Raw genomic sequence first — 18,615 nt, forward strand, 5'->3', positions numbered from 1 at the left:
AATGTCGCGAAGATTCCTGCTCTTGCGCGCACCCGTCACTTGTCTTTTAAATTTGGGCACTGAAGTGAAAGTGAGAAACACTGCCCCCTCTCTCTTTAGCACATCAGGCTGTGTGTCTAACAACAGTTTATAATTATAGTTTCCACAAAAAGTAAAGTAGCCTACTACAATCTGTGAGAACGTTGAATGAGCTAGCGATTCTCTTATTTAAGGGATAGTTCACCCAAAAATAAATATTCTCTCATCATTTAGTCACCCTTATACCATCCCAGATGCGTATGACTTTCTTTCTTCAGAACACAAATGAAGATTTTTAGAAGAATATTTCAGCTCTGTTGGTCCATACAATGCAAGTGACCAGATCTTTAAAGCTCCAAAAAGGCAATCGTAGTAAAAGTAATCCATAAGATTAAAGTGGTTAATAAAACGATATGATCACTCTGAGTGAGAAACAGATCAATATTTAAGTCCTTTTCACTGTAATTGTTTACTTCCGTTCGTTCTCCAATGTGTATCCATGAGGGGAATTAGTTCACGCTGCCTCTTTCGGTGAGTGCACTGGCATGTTCACGTGAGAACTGCCGTGATACAACCAGAAGAGCAGCACGATTTGTTTTCAAGAGAAATCAAATCAAATCAAATCACTTTTATTGTCACACAGCTATATACACAAGTGCAATGGTGTGTGAAAATCTTGGGTGCAGTTCCGATCAACATAGCAGTCGTGACAGTGATGAGACATATACCAATTTACAATAACATCAAATTAACACAACACAATTTAAACATCTGTTATACACATAATTACACTCAACAATATACAAATAATAGCATACACTGTACAGTATACAATACACATAATATAGATACACATTATTAAAAAAAAAAAGGTATATATAGTAGTATATATAGAATGTACAGTAGGTTGTATTGTACTGTATTGACATTCAGGCTGTCGGTTGATAGTCAGTTGTTAAAATAGAATATAATAATAATATAGTTTATGACAGTCCGGTGTGAGATATAAGAGTAAGAGTAATAAAGTGCAGTGCTGATGTATTTTGATCGTGGGAGATCAAGAGTTCAGAAGTCTGATTGCTTGGGGGAAGAAGCTATCATGGAGTCGGCTGGTGCGGGTCCTGATGCTGCGATACCGCCTGCCTGATGGTAGCAGTGAGAATAGCCCATGACTCGGGTAGCTGGAGTCTCTGATGATCCTCCGAGCTTTTTTCACACACCGCCTGGTATATATGTCCTGGAGGGATGAAAGCTCACCTCCGATGATGTGTCTGGCAGTTTGCACAACCCTTTGCAGTGCTTTGCGGTTGTGGGCAGTGCTATTGCCGTACCAGGCAGATGCAGCCAGTCAGGATGCTCTCTACAGTGCAGGTGTAGAACCGTGTGAGGATGTGGCGGTTCATTCCAAACTTCCTCAGCCGTCTCAGGAAGAAGAGGCACTGATGAGCCTTCTTCACAACGACTTCAGTGTGGATGGACCATGTGAGTTCCTCAGTGATGTGGACACCCAGGAACTTGAAGCTGCTGACTCTCTCCACTGGTGCTCCATTGATGGTGATGGGACTGTGTTCTCTGTCTTTTCTTCTGAAGTCCACCACAAGCTCCTTTGTCTTACTGACGTTGAGGGAGAAGTTGTGCTCCTGACACCAGTGTGTCAGAGTGTGCACCTCCTCTCTGTAGGCTGTTTCATCATTGTCAGTGATCAGAACTACCACCGTCGTGTCATCAGCAAACTTAATGATGGCATTGGAGCTGTGTGTTGCCACACAGTCATGTGTGTACAAGGAAAACAAGAGTGGGCTGAGAACACAGCCCTGCGGGGCTCCAGTGTTGAGGGTCAGTGATGAGGAGATGTTGCTGCCTATTCTAACCACCTGGCGTCTGCTTGACAGCAAGTCCAGGATCCAGCTTCACAGCGAGCTTTTTAAGCCCAGAGCCTGGAGTTTCTCATCTAGCTTGGAGGGCACTATGGTGTTGAATGCTGAGCTGTAGTCTACAAACAACATTCTCACATAAGTGTTCTTTTTTTCCAGGTGGGAGAGAGCAGTGTGTATTGTAGATGCAATGGCATCATCAGTGGAGCGGTTGTTGCGGTAAGCAAACTGCAATGGGTCTAGAGAGAGAGGCAGCACAGAGCAGATGTAATCTCTGATTAGTCTCTCAAAGCATTTGCTGATGATGGGGGTCAGAGCAACAGGACACCAGTCATTTAAGCAAGTTATTTTTGATTGCTTTGGAACAGGCACAATGGTGGATGTTTTAAAGAATGTTGGGACTACAGACAAAGAGAGGGAAAGGCTGAAAATGTCTGTAAAAACACCAGCCAGCTGGTTCGCGCATGCTCTGATGACATGGCCCGGAATGCCATCTGGGCCCGCGGCTTTGCGGATATTCACCCGTCGGAAGGATCGGGTTACATCCGCTACAGAGACGGAGAGTGAACTAACCTCTGTAGCTTTTGCCGCGAGAGCTCTCTCCGCGAGGGCGGTGTTATTTCCCTCAAAACGAGCATAAAATGTATTTAGCTCATCCGGGAGAGAGGCAGCGGTGTTCATGGCGGAGTTTTTATTCTCTTTAAAGTCTAAGTTCTAGAGTTGGTGGTGTTAAACTGTCCTTCAATCTTGTTCCTGTACTGGCGTTTTGCTGTTCTGGCTTGTTTATGCTCCTCCGCGTTCCCGGAATTGAAAGCGGAGGTCCGCACATTAAGTGCTGCGTGAACATCGCCATTTATCCATGGCTTCTGGTTCGGATAGATCCATGTTGTTCTGGTCGGAACGACGTCCTCCACGCACTTTTTGATGAAACACATTACGCTATCAGCGTAAAGCTCGATGTCGTCATCAGAGGCGGACCGGAACATCTCCCAGTCCGTGTGATCAAAACAGTCCTGTAGCATAGAGTCTGATTGGTCCGACCAGCACTGGATCGTTCTGAGGGTGGGTGCTTCCTGTTTCAGTTTCTGCCTGTAAGCAGGCAGAAGCAGAATGGAAGAGTGGTCCGATTTGCCAAATGGTGGGCGGGGGAGGGATTTGTAGCCATCCTGGAAGGGAGAGTAGCAATGGTCCACAACCCGGTCCCCTCGTGTGTTGAAACTAATGTGCTGGTGGTATTTTGGTGCGACTGATTTGAAACTGGCTTTATTAAAGTCCCCGGTCACAATGAACGCGGCCTCAGGGTGCGCGGTGTCCTGCTTGCTTATACTCCCATACAGTTCCTTGAGTGCCCGATCTGTGTCAGCTTGTGGCGGGATGTACACAGCAGTGATAATGACCGCTGTGAATTCCCTCGGTACCCAGAATGGTCAACACAGAAGCATGAGAAATTCCAGATCAAGAGAGCAGAAAGACTTGATAGAAGAAAGAGGCAGAAGAAAGAAAGTCATACACAGCTGGGATGGCATGAGGGTGAGTAAATGATGACAGAATTTTCATTTTTGGGTGAACTATCCCTTTAAAGGATTATATGGGGAGGGAAACATTAACTGATCAACAATAATTTGAAAATAAAAAAAAATAAAAAAAATCCCACTGAAAACAAAAATTCTGTCATGAAGTACAAAAAAGGTTTTGTTTTTTTTTTTTTAAGAATATCCTAGCCACTTTTTTCCATATAATGAATGTGAATGAGGACAGGGGCTGTCAAGCTCCATAATAATAATAATAATAACAATCATAATAATAATAATAAAAACACTATAAATTATTGTATAAGAGGTCCAACGACCCTATGTCTTTTTAAGTCATAACTTTGTGTGAAGAACAGACTGAATTTAAAGATTTGTTCCTGCTTAGTGTTGGACTCCACTGCTATGTATCTCTGAGTGATGAAGACTAAATCCAGCCGGTGCTAGCCATACATCACTTCAGTTTTTTACAATGGACTTCAGAGGATGAACTGATGCTAACTCCAACTGTAAGACATTGGATACTTCATATGCCACTGCCTCAACCCTGGATTTAGGATGGAACCCACCGAACCTCACCGAAATGACCTGCCAGCTGAACTACGATGCACCTCGTTGATCTCTGTCTGCATCACCTTTGTCTATTGATGGACTACACTGCTTAAATGGAATACATAGACTATCATTTAATTGCCAACAAACACCTTCTTCAGCCAACTAACAAAGACCAATGCATCTATGTGAACATCTGCAGTTCATCCAGGATGGACTTCAAAGACATTAGTTATTAATCTTTTTTTTTTTTTTAAACACTGGCCCTTAATACTTACGTAGTTTACTAATCTTAAACCATGACCTGCACTGCACATAAATAAGTAATATTGCCATTATATTCATGCTGGTTAGCCAGAGGGAAACTGGCCCCCACAGTGAACCTGATTTCTCCCAAGGTTATTTTTCTCCATTAACCAACATTTTTTTGTGTGTGTGTGTGTTCCTTGCACAGTCGCCTTCAGCTTGCTCACAGGGGTTCTAAATACAATAATTATTTAATTTTTATACACAATTTACAATCATATTTAATCAAACTACACAATGATCACTCTAAGACTTTATAGATATTACGGTTTCATTTTTTGTTAATGCATGATTTTCTGTAAAGCTGCTTTCAAACGATAAGTGTCGTGGAAAGCGCTATACAAATAAAAATTAACTTGACTTGAAGAGGTTTTTATTTTTGGACAAACCAATCCTTTAATGCATCAGGTTTTATGAACTAACACTTAATCATTTTTACAGCTTTTTTAAATTTAGTTAAATGTTAAAAAATATAGGGCTTACTGTTGTTCCTTGTAAGTTTTATGAAATAGTGTTAACATTCTTATTTTAAAGTGTTAGGGTACAACAGGGTTAAAGGCGCCCCTTAAAGAAAATTAGATTTTTTTTTCTTCTTATTTTAAAGTATATAAAGAAAAAAAAAAAATTATTTTTATTGAATATTGATGATGTAATTCATGTGAAATAAAAAATAATAATGGATGTTTGGATTATAACTAGAATAATGATTTTTGGGATTAAAATTGGGATTTTCATTTATTTATTTATTTTTATTATTATTATTTAAGGTGATTTGTGGCCTTTCCCCTCCACACTTGGGTAGAGCAGAGTTTGCAAACACTTTTGAGACAGCAAGATTCTTTTATGTGTAACAAATAAAGATAATGCTAATTGAAAATTAACACTTCTGGGTGCAGCATTTCCTGTTCATTTAAATTACATTTGGCATTTCATAACATTGGCATCTCAAGTATTTTATTAACAAATGAATAAATGACAATTATTTTGTCTAGAATTAAAAAAAAATATATAATTTCAGGGATCCTCATTCACCACATGCATTTGCTGAACCCAAACAAACTGGTTTGGCTTAATCTGGTTTTGTCAGTCTGAAACATTGAGTTTGTTTAAATAGCTTTGTGAAACAGGCCTCTGATGGCAGAAAAAAAAAAAAAAATCACTACAACACCTTCCTAAACCCCTGTAACGCTGCAAAAATGGTTTGACTTAAGTGGGAAGAAATGGTTTTGTTGCAATGGATGTTCAAAGTTCATTTTGACTGCAGGACGAGTCAATAGAGATTTGAGAGTCATTTGTGAAATAGGCATGTACTAACATTTTTACTAACGGGAGCAGCCAAAAGAAGATTTACTCACCCTCATGCCATCCCAGATGTGTATGACTTTCATTCTTCTGCAGAACTGAAATTAAGATTTTTGGAAGAATATTTCAGCTCTGTATGTCCATTCAATGCAAGTCAAGAGGGTCCAGAACTTTAAGCTCCAAAAAGCACATAAAGGCAGCATAAAAGTAATCCATGTGACTCCAGTGTTTTAATCCATGTCTTCAGAAGTGATATGATAGGTGTAGTTGAGAAAGAGATCAATATTTAAGTCTTTTTTACTATAAATTCTCCTCCCTGCCCAGTAGGGGGGCAATATTCATGAAGAATGCAAATCGCCAAAAAGAAAAGAAGAAGAATGTGAATGTGAAAGTGGAGATTAGTAGTGAAAAAGAACTTAAATATATTTAGCCAAGTGGAGAAATTTCATGTAATTTAACTCTAGTCATAAATTGGATGTGGTCCCTTTAAGAGTTTTGCAACACCCACTTTCCAGCACTCTCTGGTGTTGGAGACCTGAGAGCATACATTGTGCAAGAGAGCTCGCGGTTTTGTTCATCGGTTGAAAATTACTTTGGGTAAATATCAAATTTCACACAAGATGCTTATAAATTGCATTAAATACACTATATTGCCAAAAGTATTCGCTCATCTGCCTTTAGACGCATATGAACTTAAGTGACATCCCATTCTTAATCCATAGGGTTTAATATGACGTCGGCCCACCCTTTGCAGCTATAACAGCTTCAACTCTTCTGGGAAGGCTTTCCACAAGGTTTAGGAGTGTATTTATGGGAATTTTTGACCATTCTTCCAGAAGCACATTTGTGAGGTCAGACACTGATGTTGGACGAGAAGGCCTGGCTCGCAGTCTTCGCTCTAATTCATCCCAAAGGTGCTCTATCGGGTTGAGGTCAGGACTCTGTGCAGGCCAGTCAAGTTCTTCCACACCAAACTCGCTCATCCATGTCTTTATGGACCTTGCTTTGTGCACTGGTGCACAGTCATGTTGGAACAGGAAGGGGCCATCCCCAAACTGTTCCCACAAAGTTGGGAGCATGGAATTGTCCAAAATCTCTTGGTATGCTGAAGCATTCAGAGTTCCTTTCACTGGAACTAAGGGGCCAAGCCCAGCTCCTGAAAAACAACCCCACACCATAATCCCCCTCCACCAAACTTCACAGTTGGCACAATGCAGTCAGACAAGTACCGTTCTCCTGGCAACCGCCAAACCCAGACTCGTCCATCAGATTGCCAGATGGAGAAGCGTGATTCGTCACTCCAGAGAACGCATCTCCACTGCTCTAGAGTCCAGTGGCGGCGTGCTTTACACCACTGCATCCGACGCTTTGCATTGCACTTGGTGATGTATGGCTTGGATGCAGCTGCTCGGCCATGGAAACCCATTCCATGAAGCTCTCTATGCACTGTTCTTGAACTAATCTAAAGGCCACATGAACTTTGGAGGTCTGTAGCGATTGACTCTGCAGAAAGTTGGTGACCTCTGCGCACTATGCGCCTCAGCATCTGCTGACGCCGCTCTGTCATTTTACGTGGCCTACCACTTTGTGGCTGAGTTGCTGTCATTCCCAATCTCTTCCACTTTGTTATAATACCACTGACAGTTGTCTGTGGAATATTTAGTAGCGAGGAAATTTCACAACTGGACTTGTTGCACAGGTGGCATCCTATCACAGTACCACGCTGGAATTCACTGAGCTCTGAGAAAGGCCCATTCTTTCACAAATGTTTGTAGAAGCAGTCTGCATGCCTAGGTGCTTCATTTTATACACCTGTGGCCATGGAAGTGATTGGAACACCTGAATTCAATTATTTGGATGGGTGAGCGAATACTTTTGGCAATATAGTGTATGTGTTCAGAAGAGTCGTATCTTAAAATTGAGTGTTTGTTATGGATCATTTTTGAAGGATGCATATGGATTGCATGTGTGGAGTTTTACCACGTTTTGGCACACATGTGAGAACTGGATATGTAAATTTAGAATTAATCATACTGTCTCTTATTTAATGATTTACAGCCCAGAGTGAATAAGTGTAATTTGTGTTATATATGATAACATGTGTAATGAGAATTCTATTGTTTTAAACTGTAATATATTTCCTTAAAGCCTGGTTAAAAATGCATACAATTCTTTGAGGGATTTATGCAAGTATTTAAATGCATAAAATGCTGTGAATAAGCATGTATTAAGATGATTTATGCTGAAGCATATGGGCAGGCTAATGCCCTGTTTGTATTTCATTTTGAAATTAGCCTCAACCATATTTCATTTCTGCATCTCATTTTTGTATTTCATTTCCATTTTTCATTTTATTATATATTTTATATTTTTTTAGTCCCCTTTTCAGTACGGCCCCATTGATCACTGTCCTTGTTCCGAGACAGCAGTCAGAAAGAAAAACCCCAAAAGATATTTTTTTGTATTCGTGTTGTTTCTTTGAAACCCACTGGCTACATATTGTTCTGTTTCTCACCCACACCTATCATATCACTTCTGTAGACATGGATTAAACCACTGGAGTCTTATGGATTACTTTTATGATGCCTTTTTATGCTTTTGGAGCTTAAAATTTTGGTCACCATTCATTTGCATTGCGAGGACCTACAGAGCTGAAATATTCATCTAAAACTCTTTATTTTCAGGTGAACTATTCCTTTAAGTAAATAACTGATTAGTGATTGAAATAGACAAGACATCATTTGCCAAGTTTTTAAACTGATTAAGTTTTTACATTTTCTTTACAAATGATGTTACTCCCTTAATATTCAATAAATGCCATTTTCCCCCTATTATTATACATTTTGGGACCACAATAAAACAGGCCTTTCACACTGTTGTACACTAATCATAAATGTATGCACTTTGAATGGTTTCAAATAAAAAAAAATTAAAAAAATGCCACAAAGGACACAGGATAGATGCTGTTTCTTGAGACAATGTAGGGTTAAATAGTACTGTTCATCACTATGATTTTGGTATCAGCAACAGAATTCTTGAGATTTGCATGGAAACAAATCATGCTCCGTCCTGCACAATAAACTTGATCAATTCATAAATAGTTTACCACTGTATTGGTCAGGTTTTTTAAACACCAAGACAAGCAGAAAGAGTGAAAAGAAAACAGTCACAAAAGTCATTAAAAAATGATATTTATTCACTAGAAAGCAGTGGTCGATGTTAACACTAAAACACTTCTTGGGCACAACATTATTTGCATGCTTCATCACAATAAATTGAAGATGGAACAATTTTTGTAAAATGATGCAGAAGACATCCCACAATCAAAATGCCATAAAGTCAGCGTGGCTACATTCTTTGGTCACTGGAACACAAAAACACAAATGGAACACAAGTGTAGAACCTGTAAAGAGAAAACACCTCAAAAACCAAACTGAACATGAGCAGGGCTTCATATTTGTGCAGCATTTGTAACCCTGAGCATCTGCAAGCAAGACCAGAATAAAAATGAGATTGAGAAGCAAAAATAATAATTATAATTTTAGCAAGATCACCATAATTGATTAAATTTAATTAAAAACACAAGCACAAAATATTTATAACATATTCCTGAGTTGTCAATCTCAGAATTCATTACAGTTGCAAAATGATAACTGGAACACAGTTGCAGTTGCATCGATCTATGATACAAAATAAAGTTTGCTTACATGTCAACCAAAACTTTGATTACTTTTTACCAAGAGTTTAAACAGTGCGTCTACATTTAAAACAATTACACCTCTCTCCAAAATTAAATACTTAAAAAAAAAAAAAAAAGCAGACATACACACACACACACACATCACATTCACGTTTAAATGGACAATGCCCTGGTGACAATATCCATTTAATACATTTCAACACACTCTGAGGTAGATTTGTATAGATTCAAAACAAGTTACATATCTTGTTCTCACTTTAAATAAAATTAAGATAAAAACACACAATATCAAAATATGGCAATAATAATGGAATATACAATAATGGCATAAAGTAGCCTCAAGCGATGTTGGACACTGTAAAATGGCTCAAATCTCAGGCTGATGGAATATCATCTCAATGAGAAAGAAACCCTTACACACATTCAACTGAAAACTTCAACATGTTTCAACTGTTTGTTTGAGGGAAGACCCATCCACTCATCCCTGACTGCTCTTCTCGAACACCTACTATCATGCAATAAAACAGGATTATATTTGTTTGGGAGGCAAAGCCGTCTCTGTACAGCAAAAACACACTTGTTGAGCGGAGAAGCCGTTTTGAGGTGATTGACTTGGTTTAACTGATCAACAAAAGCAATGCTTTGATCGGTCGACCATTCTCATCACATCTTGTTTGAGTTTGGACAATCATGCTGCTCAACTCTCCCTAGTCAGTATCACGTTCAATCAAACTAATTGCAATTCCGTCTGGCATCTAATTGTGCAGAAATCACACATTTGACCTGTTCTCCCTCTGAATTTAATAGAATAGTTCATCCCAAAAATAAATGATGTTAGGCAGAGTGTTAGCATCAGTCACCATTCACATCTTTATTGTAAGGAAAAAAAGAAGATGCAATGAAAATGAATGGTAACTGAGGCCAACAATCTAAATTTCTGTTCCACAGAGGAAAGTCAGACATACAGTACAGCTTTGGAACAACATGGGGGTGAAGCATCCCTTTAAGTTTTCCATGGTGTTCATGAAAGTTTGAGGACCTTCAATGAGACAGAACACAAAACTAAAACTTACAAACTCTGTTTCTCCCCATCCGGAAAGAGAACTTCTATTACTTTGACTGCAGTCATGGGGGAAATCTTCAACATTAAACTTCTTTGCAATAGAGTTCAACAAAGAATGCCCATAAATAAACGTAGTGCTTCAGAGTATCGTCATTTTGGCATCCGTTGAAACACTGCCATCTTCTCTCTGCCCCCTTTTAGAATAACTGTCAACTGATATGTGAATTACTAAAAAAAATGTTTTTTTTTAAAAAATCACCTACAAAAGAAACGAGCTCTTGTTGTGACTAGGAGCGAACAGAGTCCATCTGAACATCACAAGTTTAGTCTGAGGTCAGCTGGTGTGGCTACAAATAAATAACAGTGTGGTAAACAAAGATTACAATAGTTATTTACAATAAAGTGAGGTCAAGTTGGTCAGTATCTCCTCTAGAAATGGAGTAAACCTTGAGAAACTTGCCACATCATTTGAGTCCCTTCTAACTTTTATAAGAAAAAAGTATTTTGACAAAGAATAACAAGCGATTATCATTAAACATGTGCTATTGTTCTGGCTCGAGTTTTCAAGTACCAGTTGAGAATATGGTATATTCCTTCAGGATGTTTCCTAGAACTTTCTAGATTTTTAAATGAGGGCGAACCTTCCATTACAATCACATAGCATTAAATAATCCAATAAAGCCACTGTGCCTTGCTCTTGGTAATAGTGACAGAGCGACTAAATAATCAAAGCTGACAGACTGACTAAAGGCTAATACTAAAGGCCGAAATTTGATACGCACAATCACAATCAGCAAATATCTTATGCCACATTCTTTTAACATTCACCTTAACCTTTAGACCCAAGGAAATAAGTTGAAAAGATAATAAAACACTTAGAAAAACTCTAGAGATATGCAAAAAGATTTTTCAAATGTACTAGTGGATGTCAATACATTCCATCGTCAGTAAGCAAGAAAGAGATGATGTGCTTTAACCCAGATAGATTTGCATTCCACCACTGTAATATCCAGGCCTATTGCAACTAGTAAACATGATGCGTTTTGATTGTTTCAGTACAAATCTAAGACACTTTGCTAGCTATGGCAGAAAAAACAATATAATCTCTCACACGCACACCCGCTAAACATTACTAGGATGCATCTCACAAAATCAGTCCAGAACATATTTGAACAGTCTGGGTCACATTTCATCTAGGAATTATTTTACATATTATTTTAAATAATAATATATATTACATTTAAAATAATGTATAAAACAATTCCTTGTATATGGAATTATTTTAAATATATATTATTTTATATAAATCTAAAATTAAATTGCAAAGTTTGTATTTATTAATTTTTTATTAATATATTTTCCAATGGAATATATTTTGAAAGTTTAGAAGGCTCAGCAGCAGGCATGAAAAGCATACTCCAAGGCTTGTAATGAAAATGTATGATGAAATGTGACCTGGACATATTTTCGTGAGATTCACCCTTTAAATAGATCCATTTCTTCATTAGCCATCTTGGTGACTAGACAGGAACACTTGTGATTTTAAACAGCATATACCAAATCAATTCTGTTAATAAATGCAAGGATCTAAAAGCACATAGTCGAGCTTGAGACTGTTTTACAAAGGTGATGGTCACAAAAAGAATAGAAAGGATAATGTTCATATTTTTCATACTACACCTTTGAATATTAATATCCATCTCATGTGATCTGAACTTCCTGATTCAAGTACAAAAGTGAGGAGACATTCCTTTATGCTGTTTTAAAAATAAAATCCTGAGTTAGTTCCAAAAGCAGCATTCCACTGAAACTTTTTGATTGGCGCATGTGTTAACCTGACGATTTTCCCCGTCTAATCGGAGATCTCAGGAGGTAAAGGGGTGTGGCTCATGTCCTCCTCTTCTCCTGTTGTTGAAGTTGTGGACTTTCCCTGAGATCCTGGTGACAACTGCTGTGCTTTGATTGGGCAGTTGGCCACCATGTGGGTGATGCTTTGGCAAAAGTGGCACTTTTTTGGCTGAGGTGGCAGTTGGCATTCTTTAGCATGATGGTTTGGCACTCCACAGTTGAAGCACCTGTAAATGGTGCAGGGAAACAAGTGACCATGAGAGAGCACTAGAACATTTAAAATCATTGGCCACAGCAGACAAATTATCAGGGTTTGTTTGGAATGGAATACTAGTTTACGGATTATTCTGTACTGTGCAGTATGTACTGTATACTGGCTTCTATTTTGTAAAAAAAAAGTTATTTCTTTCTTTGCATTTAAGCCTGTCAGCTCTCTACTACATTCTCCAACAGAATTCAGGAAAATGTAATTGATCAGGCAGAGGAAGGAGTCGTGGTTTAGAGGAGGTGGGGCATCTCTTTGGCTCTTTGTTTCAGTATGCAGCCTGACCTTTGCACTTTGATCCCTGCTCTCCACTGCCCACCCCCACCCAGCTCACATTCATCACACCTCAGGGTTGCTATGGCAGCATTGACCTCTGACCTTTCTCAGGCACCTACATCTGTGATTAATTAAAAGGGCAGGATCTTATTCTCCATCAAAAAGCATGAACAGAGAGACAGAATATCAAAGATAACCAGCAGGTACAGTAAATCTTTGAAAATGGGGATTTCCACATGTTGAATTCTTTAAGATTCCCGATTACGGCAGTTGTGCATTAATCACAGGCCACGTGTAAGTTGCATGACTGTTACTACAGCAACCTGGAGCAATGCATCAATGCACTGCTGTAAAACTGAGGCTGCAACCATAAAGATTGTGGACATTATATAAAATTATAGAATTAATCGTTTATTTCCATAACAAACGTGAAGCATATCAAAGGGTTATTTGAACAGAGTTGCGTGGTAGTCAGAATGTGTAACTTGTGTTGTGAATATGCCGTTTCTGTAAAGGATTGCAACACAAATATCCTAAAAACTGTCAAACATAAAGTCTCTAAAGTGTCAAATATTCACAATCACAACACAGTAACTTCTAAAAAGTAGCTAATACTTTAGTGTACTCAGCTAAAATTTTATTTTCATCATGCCAGTTTAGAGTATTGACTAAAATTGATAAATTACTTGAGACAATTTTCATTAAAAAGCTAAAAATATGACTAAAATAAAAATCTGTAAAAAATAACAATGTGCCTTGCTATGTATACTATGCATATTAACAAACCGTCAAACCAAATTCGAGTCTCTTATTGAGTCTGTAGAGTGTGTCTTTTGATTGAGAGTCTGTATGGACACATTCAACCAAGGGTGTAGATTTGGCTTTAATATTGGGGGGTGGGGGGAGGTTGAAGCATGAACCATCTACATGTTTCCATTGATCATGGTATAAATACTGGGTGGGGTGGGGGGAGACTACGCCACTGCATTCAATGCATACACACTACGACTGCTTTGTGATTCTTGTTAGTACGGTCAACTCCAGGAGTATGCGCAAACGACATGCACAGTCAAGGACAGATGTGCGAGGTTACAAAATCTGGACTACATGCGGATGCTTTGCGTGGCCTATTCTGATGAAATTTGCATTACATGCACTGTGAGTGAGACATAACCGGACACAGAAAACTAAAATGTACTATTGCCTTTAGATTCTGTTCTGTCCTGTGACATACAAAGAAAACGGAGTGTGGAAATTGTAATAACTGCAAAATCCACACAAAAAAAACAAGTAACTTTAAGGACTTTTCTCATTCTCAGTGTTGCTGTTGTTACTATTTTGCCTTTGTAGGGCAGCACTGTCAAGCATGCAATACTTGCCAAATAGTGAATCATTTTACATCATGTTATAAATACTAATTAAGAATTAGTAAACAACCCTTAAAACCTCATAAGCATTTTTTTTTCCTATATATAATTTGTTTTTATCCCCTTTTCTCCTAATTTGGAATGCCCAATTCCCACTACTTGGTAGGTCCTCATGGTGGCGCGGTTACTCACCTCAATCCGGGTGGCGGAGAACAAGTCTCAGTTGCCTCTGCTTCTGAGACAGTCAACCCATGCATCTTATCATGTGGCTCGCTGTTCATGACACCGTGGAGACTCGCAGCATGTGGAGGCTCATGCTACTCTCCGCGATCCAAGCACAACATACCACGTGCCCCATTGAGAGCGAGAACCACTAATTGTGACCACGAGGAGGTTACCCCATGTGACTCTACCCTCCATAGCAACCGGCCAATTTGGTTGCTTAGAAGACCTGGCTGGAGTCACTCAGCACACCCTGGATTCGAACTTGCGACTCCAGGGGTGGTAGTCAGCGTCAATACTCGCTGAGTTACCCAGGCATAGTTTTTTCTAGTTTTATTACTTGTATTGTGTAAATGTATCTGTTGAAGTGTAATGTCGTCATCCTAACGGTTTTTGTGCCCAACAAATATTGCTCCAATTGCTCCTATCCAAAAAGTTGCCAACCCTACTCTGATTGCAAAAATACATTTTATAATCTAATAGTTATACATGTCAAAAAGACATTACCCCATTAAATACAGTAGCTTTAAATGAGGTTTACAAGTTTTAGTTGTAGCCTGTAATGTAGCTAATTTGAGCAAAACGGTAACTAAGTTCAACTACTTTACATTATGAAGAATGTTGGCCAATTTATTCAGAGTAATCCACTACAAATTACTAATTTTCTAAACTTGTAATCATATTAATTTACTGATTTACTTAATCAGAAATCACATAATTTGACCATTACTTTACTATCAAGTTACTTTATAAAACACTTCACAGAACTGTTTCTCTTTTCCGCTCAACAAATTCAAAATAATGTCCATTTTCTCTTGTTCATTGTCGAACACTCTTCAGCTGTCACAGAAATGCGAACAGATGCACATATTATATACATGTGTTGTTGCATTGTACTAACAGTTATACACCTGCATTTAATTACATCTGTAATTACACTGTTAACCCTAAACCCTAACCACTAATCTTCTCCTCTCCACCAATAGCTGGTGTGTGGTGAGCGTACTGGCGCACTATGGCTGCTGTCGCATCATCCAGGTGGATGCTGCACACTGGTGGTGGTGGTTGAGGAGAGTCCCCTGTTCACTGTGTAAAGTGCTTTGTGTGTACTGTCAGAAAAGCGCTATATAAAAGTAACATTCATTCATTCATTCACTAACCCAAAACACTAAACCTGACCCTTAACACTAACCCTGACCCTAAACCTACCCTACCTCAACCTCAGAAGCAGCAACCGTGAATCTTGTGAGAATTTTGTACAACAGATCAACATGTAGTTACCCAATAAAAACATTGTGTTGTATGTATTTTAATGTTCGTACATAGTAGTTAAAGACACCTGCTATAAATTGGGGCAGCAAAAAATGGGAGGGTTTTTAGGAATAGTCTCAAAAACCAACATCTTTGCAAGTAAATGGATATATGCCTAGTACATGAGGACGAGTATGCCTAAATAAAGTGAAACAACTAATTTAAACAAAATGAAACGCTGTCTAACATCATAAATCACTCATCATATAGAACATATGATAATTTATAATATTCTTCACTTACCGGTCTCCTTTTGACCGGCGCTTTTGGGCACCTTTGGGTTTCTTCTCACTGCCAACACATGGTGCCCCGCCTGGCCCTGTTACCCGCAAGGACTCCAGACCCTTAGAAGACCTTTTAAAGGTGAACTCGACCTCCTCCCCTTCCTTCAGACAGCGGAAACCCTCCATATAAAGCTTGCTCTGTCAAGAGACGATACAAACACTGCTTCAAACACTTGGATCATTAGCTCAGGCAGGAACTAGCTCAACAAACTGGCAAATTTGATGATTGTGTTTGAATGATTGCGATGAGGAAATAAAAAAAAGTTTCATTCTGTAGTTGTTAAAGATTTCTTGACAACATAAATTGGGTCCAAAACTCTTGAGTGAATAAAATGTTTTAGGATTTTGTAAGATGTATAAACAAAAGAAATGTTATGATATAAAATTTATGAGAAATATTTAAGATTCTGCATTATTTCACTAATCAACAAACACTGAGTCCATGCCGTCTTGAGTGCACGCTGCAGTTAAAATGCAAAAGGGTGGGTCATACCAAATACTTAGAAACTCTGATATTCATGTTAAAGTTAATTCATGTTAACTTTTTCCTCGAAACTAATAGCATTTTGCATTTTATTTGTATTTCACAATCTCCTCAAATTTAATACAGATCCACTTTAAATGTCAATATGCTTTTCCGAGGTTTGCATTTCTGTAAAAAACCAGTACAAACCGCATCTTCCCTGCCCCAACAACACTCTACACCCTCCTCACACTCAAACCATCATGACAAACTAGTCATGTAGCCCTGAAATTCAAAATGGCTTCTTTCTCTGGTCTCTTTCCTAATGAACTCTGAAGATCTGTATTGGTCATCTGGGGTGGGGGGGTCCCTCAGGGGGCCGTACCCCCCTTACTTCGACTACCGTGCCACCTCACTTCGACCAATTTGCCCTTCACCCCTTATATCTTTCCCCATGTGTTTTAGTCCTCTACACACAATGTTCAACTCCATCCTTATGAAATCAATACATCTGTAAATAAACTTGCAGATCCATACATGTTCTAGTGTTGAAGCGTTCTGTATGCTGGGGCGCAGCGCTGTGTGCAGAGAAAGTTGTGCATTTCGTATTTAGGCAGATTCATGGATTGCACCCATTGTCTGTTCCACTCGCAACCTCTCATTTCAAAATAACTGTGACTTCGCTCCCTGTCCCTGTGCTCTGCTAATGTCTGTCGGCCAATAGAAATCGCAGTCTGCCCATGAAAAATTATCTTTAACAGAAGCCAAAAAAGGCAAATGGATAATAATAGCACCATACAGAACAGGTCAATCAAATCACAAAATAAGAAGTGCCCCTGTGCTTAATACTGTATATAGTCTATATACTCTGACACAGTTTCTTATAACTTTTTTCTAAAAACAAGAAATAAAAGGATGCCTACTGAGTGTTTGAACTTGAGCTCTTCGTCACTCTGAGCTGCTAATTGAGAAGTCATGTAATGTTGAACAGTAATGGCAAACTGCCGTGATGGAGACAGTGTCCGTTTTGTGTGTGTATTTGTGGTATGTTTAAAAAAAATGAAAGACAAACAGAGCTGATATGCTTGGGGACATTTCCACAGAAGAGAAGCTCCACTGACAGGTTGCATGTCCGTTGCGAGCTGTATCCAATCATTGTTATTGATGCCGCAAATATGCAAGATGCAAGTCATTTCCATCAGCATCATTTCCAGCACAGAATTCTATAAAAAAAACAATACAGAATTTGAGATGTGCTGGAAATGACACCGGTATGAATTTGCTTGGATTTCAGAAAAAATTAAAACCTCCTGTGATGCATGTACATACATTGTTGGCCATTGTTAATACACAAATTAAACTAGGCACAGAGTAAAAAAGAAAATGAAAAAAATAAATAAAGAATGGAATTTACTTTCTAAAAATTCACAGGGCTGAATGTGCCTAAGGTTAAGGAGACACCCTTATATTCTTACCACCAACCCAAACATTCAGGATTGTCCGATATCATGACCAGTTATGAATACATCTATGATGCTTCAAAAACTGACCAGATAAAGGCATCGTATTGGACTGGATATCGACGTGCCAATTTGTGTGCTCTAAAATCCTATCGTCACATTAGCACCAATATCTATTTTTAGAGACGAGGGTGAGACAATTAAAGTGTGGCCATTGAGATGACTGGAGTGGGCTGATGAGCTCCCCCAAAACAACTGCATCTGGTTAAATCTCACCCTGCTCATCAGTGTTGAGCGTTTGAAAGAAGTGGGGGAAGCTCGCATTCCTGAGATAGTTGCTCTACAGGCACATGGAAATGGGGCTTGAGAAAGGATCTACCTTTAAAAATAACCTTCTGTTTGTACTCTTAAACTGCCAATTGGTACATCATCTAACACGCCAACCATAAACAAATTTGCTTGATCTTTGGTCTCCATGTTGATTTCAGCCATGCTGTTTAAAAGATGTATACATCTGCTTAGGTGGAGTTGATACAATACCTTCAAATCAACCTTTGTAAGATTGCTTATCTTCTTGCTAGGACATGCCTTGGAGAATGTTGTCTTTGCTCTTTCACACATTAAACTCCTTAATGATCTGTAGTAAATTCCACACATTCTGAGTGTTTCATTGGACTGCTTTTGGTATTGATTGTTGTTAGCTGTATGCTAGCTGGCAGTGTTGGAGAATAACAAACTAAAAGCTGTGCAAGTATGTGTCTTCGCCGTTTTTTGT

At 38.7% G+C, this 18,615-nt stretch overlaps 1 protein-coding gene across 1 annotated transcript in view; it reads right to left on the reverse strand.

The window, feature by feature from the left end:
- Positions 1-12,176: 12,176 nt before the first annotated feature.
- The window catches only part of LOC127421045 (protein lin-28 homolog A-like), an 11,469-nt gene continuing 5,030 nt past the window's right edge, over positions 12,177-18,615 (reverse strand). Inside the window, exons 4-5 of the mRNA XM_051663753.1 lie at positions 15,877-16,055; positions 12,177-12,419 (exon numbers count right to left, since the gene is read on the reverse strand). Coding sequence (XP_051519713.1) covers positions 12,197-12,419; positions 15,877-16,055 — 402 coding nt within the window. The 3' untranslated portion in view covers positions 12,177-12,196. The remainder of the gene's footprint in view (positions 12,420-15,876; positions 16,056-18,615) is intronic.

The sequence above is a fragment of the Myxocyprinus asiaticus genome, chromosome 30 (assembly GCF_019703515.2).
Source record: "Myxocyprinus asiaticus isolate MX2 ecotype Aquarium Trade chromosome 30, UBuf_Myxa_2, whole genome shotgun sequence".
Classification (NCBI taxonomy): Eukaryota; Metazoa; Chordata; class Actinopteri; order Cypriniformes; family Catostomidae; genus Myxocyprinus; species Myxocyprinus asiaticus.